Below are 16,895 nucleotides of genomic sequence, written 5' to 3' on the forward strand. Positions count from 1 at the left end.
TCCAGGAAATTAATGTGGTAAAAACAAGCCTTACTTCCTGTCTCTCAGTTGCACCTGAAATGCACAGCTAGCAAACTAGCTTTCCCTCTCCCATTTAAAAATTCTTACAGAACTTCTCAAAAGACCCTTGCTGGTCAGCAGCACTGTAGCTGTGGCAGCTGTCTATCTTGATTAAGCCTTTTCTGCTTTTGTTTCATCTTGGTCTTAATAGCAAAGCTTGATTTATGCTAAAAGACACGTCTACATTTAATCCCCCAGAAAATTAAGGCTCTTTGTTAGAACATGATTAGACAGTCACAGGGGCAATAAGTAAGTACATATAGACATTTTTGTTTTTTGTTTGTCAGCCCACCAATATATTTTTTTGTTCTCCAAAATATGACCACGATAGGGCAAAGGTATTAAGCACCATATACTCAGATTCTTACAGTTTTTCAGACTGTCTTATTTATTACCATAGTTTGAAGCATCCTGTTGTAATTGACACAAAAATAAAATCACAGACTGTTAGAAACATACCTCACGAATTTTCTCAATTGCTGACGTGAAAATGTAAGCTATAACAATCCACTCCTGGACAGATGGCACTTCTTCCATTTTTACAAGAACCACAAATGTGTAGAGCATGAGGAATCCTAAGTATGCCAACTAAAAACAGCAAGGAAAATTATACATACAATTACAGAAGATAATTCCTTATAAATATGTGTTTGTTTGTTTTTTTTAATGTATAAAATAACAGCTTCTAGAAGAGTTACATAACTATGATTTTAACTCTTTGATCAGAAAAGTTGTTACTGATATGGGAACTGTACTTCCTTAGAACAGAAGTTTGCAGAATAAATTTTAAAGTTAGGGCATTAAGACTTTTTATCCTATAAATAAATACTGAATTCCTTCAAATGTATGATGAACTTAATTACTGAGGCCAGAATATAAATTTTCACACTAATTAATCTTAGCATAAAAAATTAGTATTTTTCAAAGCTAACCTCATGAACATTAAAAACACTAAGCACTGCATGTGTATTTTTATCAGAATCAAGTACTTCTCAATTCCAGTTTTATACAAAGCACAAACTGATGCAAGTCACAGAGCTATGTTACAGAAAGAACCCAAATACCCGCATATTACACAGTAGAAAACTCACAGTATTAAACCAAAACTTCACAATTGGTGCATGATAAAATGCATAGAACTTCTGTGTAATTGGAAGCCTTTTAGGTTTTGCTGGGGTCTCCATATCATGTTTCTCTGTGGTACTGTCCAGGATCCTCACTTCTTTAAACACCTCCTAAATAGAAAGGATTGTTAGCTTCACGTACAGAAAGGTATGCATTTGGAGATTTAATTGAAAATTACAATTATTTACTTCAAATTAGTTTTATTATTATTATTATTATTATTATTATTATTATTATCCATCACCATTACCATTGGTATTTCATCTGCTACATTCTGGAAGTTGTTTTCACTGTCATCCATTGCCATTTGATGTGCATCTTGAGACTGAGGAATATGTGACATTTCAGCCTTAGTCTTATATTCCAACAGAAGTATAGCAGGAGGGAGTAAAATACTCAGTATCACCTGAAAAAGATGAAGATTAAGTTCAAGTGGTTCACAGTTAAGTTAAAATATCAGAATACAGCAATACATAAAATATTCTTGGTGAAAATATACTAGCCAGATTGCCCTTGCCTGTTAGTGAGGATAAAGGTGTAGGAACTAATTAGCTATTATTACTTACATACAAACTTAGGAGGCTAAGATGACATACACAGAGTATTCCTTCACTTTTAGAAACAGGAAAGGAAAAGAATCAATTAAATTCCAGAGCTAAAAGCAGCTAGAAAGAACGTACTCTGAGCCTGGAGATCCAGAGAAATTTGATTTCAACTTCTTCTTTAACCCACTCCCAGAAACTCTAGAGCCACGAACTATCAAGGCATATTTTAAAAGGATGTGAGTGGAACTCGTAATTCAACTTGTGGTAGAAAAATGAAAGCTACAGTATGTATGATGGGATTACATAAAAGCTATTTATTGCCATTAGCTGGTTACAAAGCAAGCAAACTGTTAATCAGTTATCAACGAGGATTTTAGTAGGTCACAAGTTAAGTTACGCTCGTAGGTAATTTGTAGGAAAAATGTACTTCACTACACTCCTAGCAGCAGTAAGTTTTTGGTACAGCACTTCAAATATATATGCAACTCTCATGTTGGTTCAATTGATCTGTATCAAAAGGCACTGTCAGAAATCCTATCCCCATTTGCCTACCCTTGTTTCACTCTGTGCCCTTCTTTGCTCAGCTTCTTCCTCCAAAATAGAACATATAGAAAGCTTTTCTACATCAAGTCTGTGTTGCCTGTAAAAATCCAAAATGCACGAAACTACGTTCTTACAGTGGGTTTTCTGTCTTGTTATTTTTTAACCACTATATTTTTAGTAAGGGATTAGTATTCACAAGATCTCTTTAAGCCTACGATCAAAGACTACTTGCCTGTTCTTTGCCTTTTGTATTTCTGTACCTTATTTGAAAAGACAACAGAGTGTCAAAAGAAGAGTTAACAATAAATAATTCCAGTTTTGATTATGTTTTAGGAGACAGTTTCACAGGATTTATTAACACAAGCTACAGTGGTGAAAGCTTTATACTGAAAGCATTTAAGCACATATTTTCCCTTCCATCTAGATATACATTCTGTTGACCTTTTTTATGCCAATGATAAACAGTGATGACGCTTACCTTATACCATGAATTCTTCCTCATATTCAGCCTTCCCATCCACATATCTGATAACAACATTTGTGTACAAGTATGGGCAACAAATGGACGAAGCCTTGACGATACTGCCAGCTTCAGACAAGTTGAATTGCTCCAGTTTTTAAGCTCATATGTTAGTAACTTCATTGCCATAGTTTCATCTTGCCGAAAGGACTGTTCTAACAGTTCAACTGCCAGTTGACCAAACTCACTAGAATGCAAAGAAAAAGCATCAAAACAAGCACCACTTAGTATGTATAGATTTTGAATCAAATTTTCTTGTGTAATCAAGTTCCCAGGAACATAGTTTGACTGGAGCTATTGTCTGCCCTTCCTGGTAGATGCATTTATAACATAAATTTGTGACTTCTATTAAGAAACATGCATGGACTACAAATAGCTGCTAAAACAGTATATGAGAATGTCAAACTGTTCCAAGTGGCACATTCAGTCCATTTTAATTTAAATATAAAACCAGATTTTAACATCTCTCTAAGCAAGCAATATCTAATAGTCAACTTTCACTAGACTAACACTGAATCCTTTTTGCAAAAAGGAACTTCCTTTGAGCGTGCTAATGGAATAGTTTTAATCAGTTAGTAATACAGCCCATTGTTTTTACTGGAAATTCCAAGAACAGAGTTTTAATTATATAAACGTAATTTACTTGGAATATTGTTTCAGTTCTTCTGAAGTGTCATCAACAAGGTCACTTTGTTTTGCTTCATATGCCATTGAACGATAAACTTTGCATGCAACTAGGGCTTTCGCCATGGACTCCTCCCCATGCTGCCAGAAGAAAAGGGCCATCTTCTGCCTCTTCATTAACACTGCCCAAAGTAACAGCTCATTGAGAGGATAAGGAAAACGTCTTGTTTCAGGATCATCAATGTCTACTATTTCATCTTTGGTTCTTTTCTTTTTTCCCTCTTCTGCACCGGTGTCAATCTTTAAAATAAAATCAGAAAGTTAGATTTTTATATCACTAAATTTGATCATTATGTAATCTGAATTAAAATACTGAGTGCTCTAATGTCAAGTGTTCTGAGCAATTCAGAAGCAGATAGAATTTTTGTTCCTCAGCTTCAAACTTCAGTTAAATACAATTCATTTTTAATAACAGTGAGAACGGACTACCTTGATTTCATAGATCAAACGAAATGCAGTAATTTATCATACCTACATAGAAAGGAAGAAATTCATGAAAATTCCTCTAAAATACCCTCGCCAAATCATGCTTCATCTACAAAACCATGTAGGTTCCCCCCAGTGACAGAACTGTTCCAAAGACTAGCTTTTTACTAACTAGCACACCAGAGATTATCTGTAGGACTAACACAAACATTACTTATAGAATCCTATGAGTGTTTCTAAGCAATTATGAAAGGCTGAAATTCCAGCTTAACTAAAGTCAGCAAATCTGCTGCTACTCACTTCAGTTTCACTTGGATTTCAACCAGATTTTCTACTCTTAACTGCTTAAAAATAAATCTAATACTTTCCCCTTAAACATCCGTACCTTTGGTTTGTATGGCTGTGCTGTTTTGATGAAGTGGTTATGTCTCATTTTTTCCTTTTTGTCTGCCCTGTTGCCAAAAGGCTCATGGCTTTTACACAGCTGAGGAGTAGTGTTTGAAGGATTTCGCCCAGATCGCTGTAGCAAAGACAGTAAGAGGTTTGGCTTGTTTTCTTCACATCTACTTACTAAACAGTATGTAACAAGTTGTTTACAGCTAGATACTAAGTTGAGCAATTAAACAGTGATGAATTTATGTAACAGCAACAATTAGTGTTCTCATTGGTTACATAAGAAGGATTATTATTTATTTATTTTAAACTCACAAAATAGTAAAGCAATTAGTGTAACTGCCAAGAAGTTACAGTATCTGCATCCTACGCCCAAGGGAATCTGCGTGTTTGGCACCCATTCTTCCCCTCTAGGAAGAGAGAAAATACCAGAAGAAATTTGGATATGCTGGAGTAAGAAAGAAAATGATAAAACTTCTTTTTTGTTCTCAATCGCAAATAGCTAGCAGCTGCCCTCATATGTCGTATCACAGCCTATAAGAGAACAGTCCCTTGACATAAAGAACAAAATAATATAGCTCCAATTTTTCACAAGAACATCCAGTTTTATTTTAATTATGTACAAACAAATCAGCATGTCTTGTTACCCAGCTGCCACATACCCGATTGTTCCCACTGAGACTATTGTATATAGCTCTAAAGCGTTTTCTTGTGTAGGTGCATCTGTAGGTTCCTCCCATCAAATATTCAATAACCAGCCCCACATCAATCAGGTTGATTTTATATCCTGGAGGAAGATTTCCCTAAGAATACAAAAGGTATTTTCAGTTTTGCAAATTATAATCTCAATTTAAACTTGTTTTGATGATTTGGAACATTCTAAGCTTTAAATATAAACAAATAAAAACAACATAATTTATATATATTTAAAAGACACAAAGTATCTGTGTGGTTCAATATTTATCAATTTCAGAAAAGACAAGCCTATAGCTTTTCTTCTGTACAATCTCCCCTATGAGGTTAGATGCTAGAAGGCAGGGGTCATCATGTATTGGGTTTTTTTGTCTGTTATCAGCTTCCAAACTCTCACAAAGCTAAGCAATCACAACTAAGATGAAAAAGACAATTCATATAATATATAACACACATCCGTGTGGCAGCAAGGCACCGCCTACTCCACACAACTACAAATACTGGAAATAAAAGAATGACTGTAGACACAGTTTGTTGCTTCAGCAAAACCTTATTAGTAAAGCCAAGATTAAATAGACAGTCAAACATAATAAATAATAATAATAATAAATTCGGTTCTAGTTTGACAGATGTTTACAATTACAGCATACCTGTTTGACATCCCGAACAAGATGGAAGAGTGTTGGGTTGGTTGGGCCCTGTTTCTTTATAAAAAAAAAAAGGAAGAGGGAAAAAAAGAAATTAGAGTGCAGTGACCACAGTAAACGTCCGATATTTTTGAATGTTATCTAAAATAAATAAAAATATAAAAAGAATGACCAACAATTCACTTACTGTGTTGTAAAGTTCTTCCAGCCTGGGAATTGTAAGAAACTTATGCATGCTTACTCCATTTTCAATCAGAAGTTTCACGAATGCAACTCTATCCATCACAAGGGCATCTAACATAGCCTGTTCCAAAGAGCCAACCTATAAGCACAGAACCAAAGAAATACCACAGAAGTAAGTATATTTAGATTACAAATCAACCTCATTCATCCCCAGAGTTGGAACAGGGAAACACTATAGTCTAAAAAGCCAAAGTTCACATACAGTTCAGAAAATCCCCTGAGCTTCACACAATTAAAAAACAAGAGAATATTATGAGGATCTGAGTGTTTTCTCTGATTGTGTATTCTTCCATAGGTATCTCTTACTGACACACTCAGTAGTAGTACACTGGCCTAAGAAGATATTTGGTTTAATGTAGTTAAGCTTTTCTCACATGTTGATATTGGATGAAACACATGAAGACATCAAATATTTACATCACTGTTTGCTTTGAAGGACAAATGGTCAGAACTATCATTGCATATCACTAACATTAGTTCAGCTTCCAACTTTGGCAGCACCATTTCTTCTCTAGATCAGAATACTTAACACATTTCTAAAATTTTTGGGCTTTTTTCAACTACAATAATAGCTCTAAGACAATACAGCTATAAGACTATGAAGTATGAAAAAAAATACTGTCCTAAAAATAACTCTGCCCATATTCCACAGCATCTCTCTACAGAAGTCAAAAGAGTCTTTCTTTACAGCAAGTTAAGTTTCTCCCTTACAAAATACCATTCCGCTCAATCCAGGCCATTTACATACCAGCCATTGTTGCCCATAAACAAAAACATGATTTTTGGCAATGTCAACTCTATCCCACGCGAGTGTCAGAACAAGTTGGTCAAATGCAGATGCATTTGTGCCTTAAGAAGCAAAAACAATGAAAAAGATTAATTGAAATGTAACAAACATTCATTCTTCCTGTAAAATAAGTTGTACATCTGTTAAAATTTGTACATAGTTTATTTCATCAGCTATGAAAAGTTTATGGTAGTGAAAAATAAGAAAACAGTGGATAATTAATTTCTCCAAAAGTAAAGATTACTTCAGATTTTTATAATCATGCAACCACTAAGAAACAACAGCTGGAGATTCCAAGAGCACTTATGAGTCTCACCTTTTAACAGTGCTGTAAGTATTGCAACATCTATGTCCTGATGCTCATCTGACCCGATATGAAAGACAGTAATCTGTTAAAAACAGTAAAATGGATTAAAAATTTAAAAATTTATTTTCAGACAAAAGTGATTAGCTCCAAGTTTTTATGACTTATCTTCAATGCAATTTAAGTCTCTCACTCCATTTAATTTCACCTTTACTTTGCACTCTGTAATACAGGACAATACAAGACAACCAGCCAAGAAAAAACAAAGCAGAAATCCCTTACACTTTTCAACCAATCAGAACCTCTTTTCCCAATATGATTACAGTACTCCACTGGCTACAAACATTCTGTGATCACCTAGGTTCTATTTACTCCTTCAGTTCACCCTATATTATGAGATTAACCTGTCAACAAATGTGTTTAGATGATTATGCCAATTTTAACCCTTAGAACAGCATGTTATTGGTGTATCATTTGGATATCATATCTGAATTTGAGCTGCATATGTAGTTCTATGAGGTGCTCTTGCTCTAATGATAAAATGATAGGAGTCCTCTTTTAGTATTGTAATAATTAAAAGAGAAAAAATATCACAGGCTCTCAAAAATCAAGATAAAACATCCCATATCCTACATACAAAATACATACATTCTATGAACAAAACAGAATCCAGTATGCAGAAAACAAACAGGCTTGGAAACAATAAAAAACTTGAATTACCAGAAATAATTAAAAGATTAAAGTCTCCCTTGATCATGAGATAGTCATTTTTTTGTGGGTAATTTATCTTCTATAATTGGTGAGATCCACAAAAAATGATTTTAAATAACACTTGATCATACACAACACTGAGATAGAACTAAATATTATATCCACAAATGCCATACATTTTGCATAACATTTTCCTATAACAAGATCTACTTACAAGTTCTTTTTTTTTCATGCACTCCAGCAGTGTCTGAAACAGATGAACTGCTTCACTTTGACCAAAGTTAAATGTCTTTTTGATAGTTGAAATGATTTCAGGCTCTGCACCCTCAGGAACATTCCTGAGATTAACATGAAAACATGTTGTTACACATGAACAGTAGGAATGACAACATATTAATTCATTTCAAGATGTCCATTCAAAGTTGTGTAACCTATAAGCTTATTATCGTTCCTGTGTCTAAACCTTGGCTAACCTTTAGAAGCATAGGCTGCCTAGCCTATGACTGTAATTTGTTTCCTAAAAGTAACTGAGCTCTCTCCCTTTCTTTCCCATAGCCAAATCTGAGACACTATTGTCTAAAATATTTTGACACAAAATACTGTGCACTCATCCCTCTGAATAAGATCTGCTTTTGACTTTACTCATTATGGATAAAACTCTTTGGTTTAGTGCTACATTTCAGCCCTACATTCTTGGTTCTGAGGCAGTCTCTGCAAGTAAGATCCAATTACATTTAAGGGCTAATGCAAGTCTGACAACCGACTAGAAACCACTAGGTATTGTGGAACACAAGTATATTCCTTTCACTTGTTGAACTTATACTTAAACATTTAAGTGTTTTCTACACTAAACATAAATCTGTAAAAAGCTCCATTTTAAGACTAGTCAGAAGAAACAGTACAGAAACAAATTTCTTTTCTGAAAAGTTACTACTAAACAACAGCTAACTGGATTAAAATATTTCCATTCAGTGTAGTCAAGAGGTACTTTCAAGCAGTTTGGTTGACATTATTCTGTGTTATTCTCATAACTCTGGAAGGCCTGGGCAGCTCTGAATTTTGTTTAACAAGTCTATTGTGCACACTTCATAATTGTCTTATTTTTCTCACTTGAGCTACTGTGCCTTAATTAAAATCCAGCGGAAATAGATCATTAAAACAGAGAGTGGGACTTTCTAGTCAAGCAGTGTAACAAAATTGCCACACCTCAGTTACACGAGACATTTCCCTCTCGTTTAGGATGTAGGTGCATATGCTTTTCCTAACCTTTAATAAGTATTACTAATTGCAAGTACACTCAGGTACGTAGTGCATCTGGTACAGAGCATATAGAAGGAACCTAGAACTAGCAAAGACTTTTATCTTCAGCCAAAGCTGTTACTGCAACAAATCTGGAAAGCTACATCACGTGCAAGGTTACATTCTACTCTTTCAGCTTTTGCCTTTCCATGGATAAAGCTCTTGCACCAATTCATAAAGGAATGCACTTGAAACCCATTGACATATAACTGCCAGTTTGGCTGGCAGTACTAGGGCTTACCCTCCCTCCTCTGTTTGCTTGTGAACATATGCCAGTATGTCTGCAGCTCTGCCTGTTCCTTCACATACCACCACCGGCACAGGAGGACTTTCATGAAGGAAGTCTAAAACTGTAAGTATGACATTGGGGCCCCCTTCGAACACAAGTGCTACCACAGGTACACCTTGGCCAATTCCTATAAAGTTGTACATTAAAAAAAAAAAAAAAAAAAAAAAAAAAAAAAAAAAAAAAAAAGGTGTTTTAATATTTAAGTCACATTTTTTCACCACTGTCAGCATCAACAAAAAACTAAGCATAAGACTTGAAAGCATTTTACCAGGTCTAGCAAAAGAAGTTTCAGTGCCAGAGTTACAGGAGAGACACTAACAGAGATTGTTATATATTCACATAGATGTTAACAAGTTGTCACTTTTATTTACATAAAAGCAGTAACAATGGTAGATAATATGTCTGCACTGCATCACACATCGATGAGAAAAGTAATTACTTTCTAAGTACCATTCCCATGCTTTGAAACAAAAGGAAACAGATTTAAACACACTGACCAGCTACAGGACAACTTCTGCTCATCACCTGCACTGACTGCTTTTTCAGCTCTGACCAAAGCAGCAGTTGAAATTTGCAGAAAAATCATTCAGACTTAAAACATACAAAACAGACTGATCTTTGTGGTTTGTTTTGTTTTTTTTTTCCACTCAAATGCTTGATGAAAGCACCTTACTCATTAAAGCACAGCACCACTCAGACCAGAATTACTTACTTGCATGGATCCGCTGCAAATTTATAGTTTTTTCCAGTTCTCTCCGCAATTTAACTTCTGCTCCGTATTTCCCAACTGTTCCATCATCCACCAGAATGAAATGGGAATGGAGATTATTTAACACATTTAGTTTACTTAATGGGTTTAACAAGGTTTGATATGGAGCAACCACCTAAACACAAGCACACAATATGTTTTACTTGTAGAGATTCACGTTTGCCTCAGTAAAACTCAACAATATTTCTAGACACAGCAAGAAATGACAAACATAAGCTTGCTGTGGGTCAGGATTCACCAAGAGCTGCAGCAGCATCGTTTCATGCAAGATCACAAAAGAGCTCTATTCTGAAAGTGCACAGAAAAAATACCTTGAAAAGGCATCTTTGGAAAAATTGCTCTCACAAACATTAGCCTTAAAGACATCAAAATTTATCCCCTTCTATAAACATGAGCTCTCTGTAATACCTCAGCATTCTTGTTATTTTATCCAGTATTATCAGTAAGGGGAAAAAAATAAGATCCAGTGCTTAAGAACAAGCTCCTCCTCTAGCACATTAGCACTCTGCAACTAGTTTACACTAATGAACTTGCAATAAGTCACATACGTCAATGCACTTCAACAATAAAGCAAACACCTCAAAGATACAAAGCAATAAAAAAAACTTCTTGAGCAGATTTGTCAAAAAAAATAAAGCAGGTAAATCATCATTTCAATTAGGTAATTTATCCTTACATCTCTTCCAACAAGGTCATTTCTGTTTTCAATCACTCCCCATGGAGCAATCCCAATAGTGCAAATCTTTCGAGATGATCTGGAAGCATGTTCTCTTAGAGCATCACCAACATGTTTTGCAACACCTGTTTGTGTTTGTACACAAAAAAGATTTCAATGTATCAAATATCACAACTTGTTAAGAAATACAACTATTTCATTCGCTAATTGGGCCTGTAAGGATCTGGGAATCTATTGTATGCAACAGAAAAAGTACCCACAGTACACCCATAAGTATAGGGCAAAGTACCGTGTACTAGTAAGTCAACACAGCAAGCGTAAGCACAGGAAGAAATACGGAGTCTCCAGCACCTTAACCTACTTGCTGAAATTGCATCAAGTTTTTCTTGCAGTTTCTAAAACTAAAACCAACCAACCCACCCAACGTCCCACCCCACCACCACCCTTCATGTTGCTTTTCCTGCTACACACATTCAAAATGTATTATTTTAGTTTCTCTTGATCAAATTCCAGATTTACTTCAAGACAGAGCTATTCATTCATTTAGACTTCTGGCTTTTATAAACTATAATCTTCTTAGCTGCGCACATTCATTGGTACTTTACCTGTGTTCACTCCTCCAGTTATAATCCAGGCTCCTGTTGTTACTGCAGCTTTAATAAGACCCTTGCCAAGCAACTGTTTGATGCGTGGGTGAAGTTCAAATTTCTGCATGCCCCCATGTACAGAGATAACAAGCTTTGGCAACTCCATCTGCCATTCTTTAAGCATAAGTTGCAGAATAGCTTCAGGTTTAGTGTCATATGATAATCGCACATACTGCAGACACAAGAAGAGATTTGAAACGTTCTTAAAGGAAACGATCACAGAATCAATTAGTAAAGAGAAGAACCAGGATGTATTTCAAGACATACTTCCCTATTCATGGGTATGAAAAATGTAATTTACTTTCCCAAACCATGGCAGATGCAATGAATGAGCACTCTTACTTCACACCTTTCAAAATTAAGGACAAAACGATGGATAGTTTTGAAGGCAAGTTCTAGAAAGGTAATAACTACAGAAAGCTCACATTATTCCATCTCATTGGCACAGCCTTCTAGAAAAAAAAGAAAGTACTGGATCATCTCTAGATTTGAAGAAATTCAGAAATATTAATAGTTCTGCTACCTAATAGGGAGAGGCTTGAATTTTCTTGTGAAAAGTTTTACAGAAAGATATTTGCTAGCTTTTCCATCCCTATTCCTGATGGGAAGGAAATCTAAATTCTTTAACAGGAAATTGCACTAACAGGAGCTTTGTATCTTGCTGTGCTTATCAGCGTAAGATTAGGTAGATTATCAGTCAGTTAAAAATACTTCTGCATCTTTGATATATATTGTATAAGAGAGGAGGGGGAAGACATACAAATTAAGCCCAATCTGGATAATGTTCTAACTAAAAAGATCGCTATCCCAATAACTTCATTTTAGCAACCCCATTAGCAGCCATCAGAAATAGCCACAGGCAACTTGCTATTTCTGTGCTCCCAGAAAAGGATTTGTACCAATTTTAAGGTATACTGTAGGTATGAAGAAACAAATATGCAGCTATTACCAACACAAAATAATTCTGCAAAGAGCCCTTTCTCTTCAGAGATGATCAGATTTAGAGCACCAGGTTGCCCCTGGGGGCTCTGCTGGCTGCATAAAGAACGCAGCTTCCTCAACAAAGGCTTCAGTTGGACTACCGGAGCTACACTGTATCACTAGCAAGGATAAAATTGCATGAGCATTAACTAATTTCCATCACAACTAGAAACCTTTCACAAAAAGGCTGTGGAGCATATGCCAGAATTTCCAGTTCTCCAGCCTTTCTGTTAAACATGCACCTGTGAATTAAGGGCCATTTACCAGAATTCTGAATTACAAGCATCCCTGTTTTTAAATAACCCTTCGCCCAAAAAACTTGGCTGTTCTGATAGGTTTGATTATGCTGCAATAATTTTGACCAAATCTACTAGATTAATCAAATATTTCACCTGTCCATAATTGTAAATGATTTTTCAGGAGGGCTCAGATAGCAGGTGCTATTTAGCAGATTCTATAAACATTTAAAAGCAATGTGTAGGCAGCAGCACTGATGAGTAAGCTTTTTATTTTAATGAGGTCTGATAAAATGACACTGAATTATTAATGTAAGATTTTGATGAAAGGAATATGAATTGCCACCATTTGCAACATGAAGGCAAACTCATATGTGAATTCAACTAATTCTGATAGATTTGAGTGATTTTTGTTATTAAAATAAAGGAAATTAGACTTCAGATCACAATAGAAATGCTATGATAACAGAGGTCACTGTTTTGCCTCAATAAACATCATTTTCATCCTTCAGCCTCCACTGCCAAAAATTAAACTAAACATCCACCATCTGTATCAAGTTATTTAAAGTAAGAAGTCCTAGTTTAGAATTAATCGCCATACATACCTTAGCCCTGTAAGAATGAGAGCCACCTTGAAAGTTGATGACACCATAAGCATCAGTAGATGTTTGTTCTGTATGTTTTTCCACTGACCACTCTTCTGTTTCCTGATTACAGTTCTCACCTAGCTTCACATCGGAGTATTTCATAGCGAGACTTGCAGTAAAACAAGCATGTTGTCTGACCAAGCGGCCACAACAGCACCTGCACCCAACCATATCTATCGTTTAGAATACTTGAATAAATATGTCACTACAAGATGAGAGAATAAATCTTTTATCCATAACAGAGATTAGTTAGATTTAGAAAGATGCTAAATATTATGTAAGTCTCTCTTCTAGAGCAAGCCTTGTTACTGTATGTATTTGAGATAATAATTAATGACAATAATATACACAATTGCTATGCAAAATGTTGAAGATCACTGCAACAGAAAGTAGGAAACCAGAAGTAACTATATACTTATAGTATATAGTTACTTATATAGCCAGGACACTAAAAACTGAAAATGATTCTTCGACCTAAGTACTTTATTAAAGTTACATAAATAGATGATCTACATTATACAGACAGTTCTTCATCCATTAGTTACATTTGTTTTATATCTAACCTTACAGTGCCTTGTGATTACTGATCAAGACTTTTATAACTGCTACTATAAAAGTGATTATTTAATGGAAAAAAAAAACAAACTAGTGATAAATACCTTCATGAAAAGGACGCTTACCTGACAAGTTGCTGACAAATCTGACATCCTGGAAGGCATCTATAAGAAGTATTTAAATACATGAGTAAACATCAGCTTAAATTTTAAGGGATGAGTGGGAATGGGTGGAGAAACAAACAAACAAAGATTGATCAAATGCCACTCGTACTACTTCACCTGCTTACAAAAAGATTACTGCACTACAGTAAGAGGAAAACAAGCTGCAGAAGTTTGCCTACATTAAACATGGTAACTTCTCTAATTTTTGTGACTGCTGTTGACTTTCCAAGTAAAAATGCATAAATGTGAAACCTTCAACTCTGAGCTTTCAAATTGTTTTGTAGTCTTTGGACCATTGGTATCTGAAGTCCAAGAACATTTCAACCTGGATTATGAAACACTCAAATGGAAACAGTTTGCCAGGCGCCAAGAAGTTACTTAGACTGGCATTTACTTTGACAAATTCTAACAACACATCATTGCCTCTGCACTACTAACACACATTCAAGCTGAGCTACCTATGTGGGAAGGCTATTCCATCGTTTTCCTGCTGCGTCTGCAGAAAAAGACGTGTTTGAACAAATCTCAGAAGTGTCTTTACACAATAAGTTTATTAAATAAAAACAAATCTTTATTTTTACCCTCTTTCATCTTAAATATTACTTTTGTTTTCCTGAGAATTGTTTTATTAATATTTAACAGTAGCGTAGCTGATATAAAATTCTATCACTTTTTCCACAATTTTTATTCAACCACAACCACAGTTAAGAGCTGGTATGCAAGAGCATACAGCTATATATTTTATATAAGAACCTTAAATAACGTTCACACTCTCAGGAGAAATAATTTGTTTTAATTTTGTGCTCTTTAGAAGTTACACTCAGCTACTCATCATCTACATTTTCATACTGCACCTTTAGCTTCAGACTTTCTCTAGCAGTTCTGAAAGTATAAATATCTCTGCTAACAGGTATGGCTCAGGGATAGCTACAGAATTCTCCCATCTGCATCTCGTTCTTTTACACCCAACTCAGGAGCAGCAGCAAAACAACAGTTGAGTCTGAAGGACATCATGATAGGAAAGTTGTAAAGTCCCTATACTGTAAACGAGTTAACCTAAAAGGGCAAGCGTAGGAGATCACTTTGTTCTTTGGGAAATGCTCTGGGAATTTTAACAGCTTCCTAATTACTTTGTTTGCATTTGTAAATTTTCCGTGCTACAATCATGGCTATAAATTCTAAATGCTTCTCACACATCACATGGTTTCAAGGAACACAGCAAATTATTTACTTTAACTTCAAAATTCTAAAGCTTTTACTTTGTTATTTTTCTTCCTAAAAACAAATTCTTAGACATAAAATAATACCTTGCTCCCAAAAGAACAAAGCTGCTTTATAATTTTTTTCCACAGAAAAGACTGAAATAGGGTTTTCTATCATTTCTCAACTGTTAAAAAGAAAATGCTGATGTGAAATTAAGGGCAATAGTTCATATTTCAAATAGACAAAACTACTTAAAATACCAATTCAGATTCTACTTGACTTTCATCTGCAACACAGATGTTGTGACTATGCACATCAAGTTCATGTATTGTAGGAGTAAAGAAATCATCTTTATAACAATTGGTGAAAGTAAACGTTACGTTTCTGTTGCTTAATTTCTTATCTCTGAATTAGTATACAATAAAACAGAACCAGAGACACGGAAGATGTCCTTCATTAATCTCAGCTTCCCCTCTGGAAAGGTATTTCCCCATTTTTCAAATTCATTTTTTCCTTACAGATCCTAAAGGATGAAAACCAACTAGATGTGATACAGAATCTTTTGATACCTGAACTATTTTTCTTTCATTTATATTCTCAGAAATTGGAGCTACCTCCGAAGTCTGATTTGGAAGGAGCTACTCCCACCTTCATCCTTATCACAATCTTCATTTTTCTTTATTTTTTTCTACAAATTCTTCATCCCTTCTTATTTCGCTGTCAGGTCTGATTTTACATTTTACCATACAGTCACACTGTTGTTGTTTCTCAGAGACTTTCTCACTTTTCAGAACTGTGCCACCAAAAAAAGGAACAACAACTAAAAAAAAAACACACCAACAAACCAAGCCATCAGCCCACAGTGCAGACACTACAGACATCACTAGAAGGACCGGTAAAAAGCAGCACAGAGAACAGGGGAGCACTGATTAGAGATTTTTGCAAAGCAAAATAGATTGAAGAAAAAAATAATAGGTACACAGAGTGACAAGGCCCAGACAAAAGCAGTGAAGTAAAAGAACGGTACTTAGTAGAGACTGACTAATAACATTAAGCATTCTTCCTACCTGTGGGGGTCTTTTGAACTTGGTATAATATACACACACTCCCTCTTGGTGAAAGTATTTTCTATCCAGGATTTCTGTGACTGAAAAACAAAAAAATGGTAACAGAGAATTAAACCTTACACTGAAAAAGTGCTTTTTGAAGAAACAAGAATTAGAACTCCTTTAATTTAAGAGGAAGCCATGTCACATCTAACAAATATGTATGACCCTATAACAGCTCTAACAGCATCTCACAGTGCCTACAACTTGAGATGAGCAGAACCACAAAGTAACACTAACTCATTCTATATATAAACCTTTCTAAATGTTAGCTTTGAAATTGTTATTTAGATCTTAATAACAGAGATTTGCAGTCTGCAAATAAAGATGTAAAACACTACAAACAGTTGTTCAAAATATACCTAGTTCACCCAGGTTGCCAAGAAAAAAAAAAACTCATTAAAAAAATGAAAGGATAATTGAGATAACAGTGGTTTCATTTATTTGCTTCTTCTAATAGGGTAATTTTTTTCATCTTGAAATTGCAGGTGAGGAATTTTTCTAATTGACTTTCCTGATAGTCTGGATAGTAATCAGCTCATAACCTTTATCTTCATCAAGAAGCTTTTCATTTCAATAGAAAACTAACATCTCTAAGTGGAGCTTTAATCTTAAACTTGAAATGTGTTCCAAAACATAAAA

The 16,895-nt window shown here is 35.0% G+C and overlaps 1 protein-coding gene across 1 annotated transcript in view; it reads right to left on the reverse strand.

The window, feature by feature from the left end:
- The window catches only part of TRPM7 (transient receptor potential cation channel subfamily M member 7), a 53,498-nt gene that overhangs the window by 17,199 nt on the left and 19,404 nt on the right, over positions 1-16,895 (reverse strand). Inside the window, exons 2-20 of the mRNA XM_072345313.1 lie at positions 16,215-16,294; positions 13,906-13,944; positions 13,184-13,382; positions 11,320-11,533; positions 10,715-10,839; positions 9,982-10,153; positions 9,222-9,396; positions 7,896-8,019; positions 6,983-7,055; positions 6,628-6,728; positions 5,824-5,958; positions 5,640-5,693; positions 4,959-5,099; positions 4,289-4,423; positions 3,437-3,717; positions 2,752-2,980; positions 1,436-1,591; positions 1,152-1,295; positions 520-648 (exon numbers count right to left, since the gene is read on the reverse strand). Coding sequence (XP_072201414.1) covers positions 520-648; positions 1,152-1,295; positions 1,436-1,591; positions 2,752-2,980; positions 3,437-3,717; positions 4,289-4,423; positions 4,959-5,099; positions 5,640-5,693; positions 5,824-5,958; positions 6,628-6,728; positions 6,983-7,055; positions 7,896-8,019; positions 9,222-9,396; positions 9,982-10,153; positions 10,715-10,839; positions 11,320-11,533; positions 13,184-13,382; positions 13,906-13,944; positions 16,215-16,294 — 2,706 coding nt within the window. The remainder of the gene's footprint in view (positions 1-519; positions 649-1,151; positions 1,296-1,435; positions 1,592-2,751; positions 2,981-3,436; positions 3,718-4,288; positions 4,424-4,958; positions 5,100-5,639; positions 5,694-5,823; positions 5,959-6,627; positions 6,729-6,982; positions 7,056-7,895; positions 8,020-9,221; positions 9,397-9,981; positions 10,154-10,714; positions 10,840-11,319; positions 11,534-13,183; positions 13,383-13,905; positions 13,945-16,214; positions 16,295-16,895) is intronic.

The sequence above is a fragment of the Excalfactoria chinensis genome, chromosome 10, assembly GCF_039878825.1.
Source record: "Excalfactoria chinensis isolate bCotChi1 chromosome 10, bCotChi1.hap2, whole genome shotgun sequence".
NCBI lineage: Eukaryota > Metazoa > Chordata > Aves > Galliformes > Phasianidae > Excalfactoria > Excalfactoria chinensis.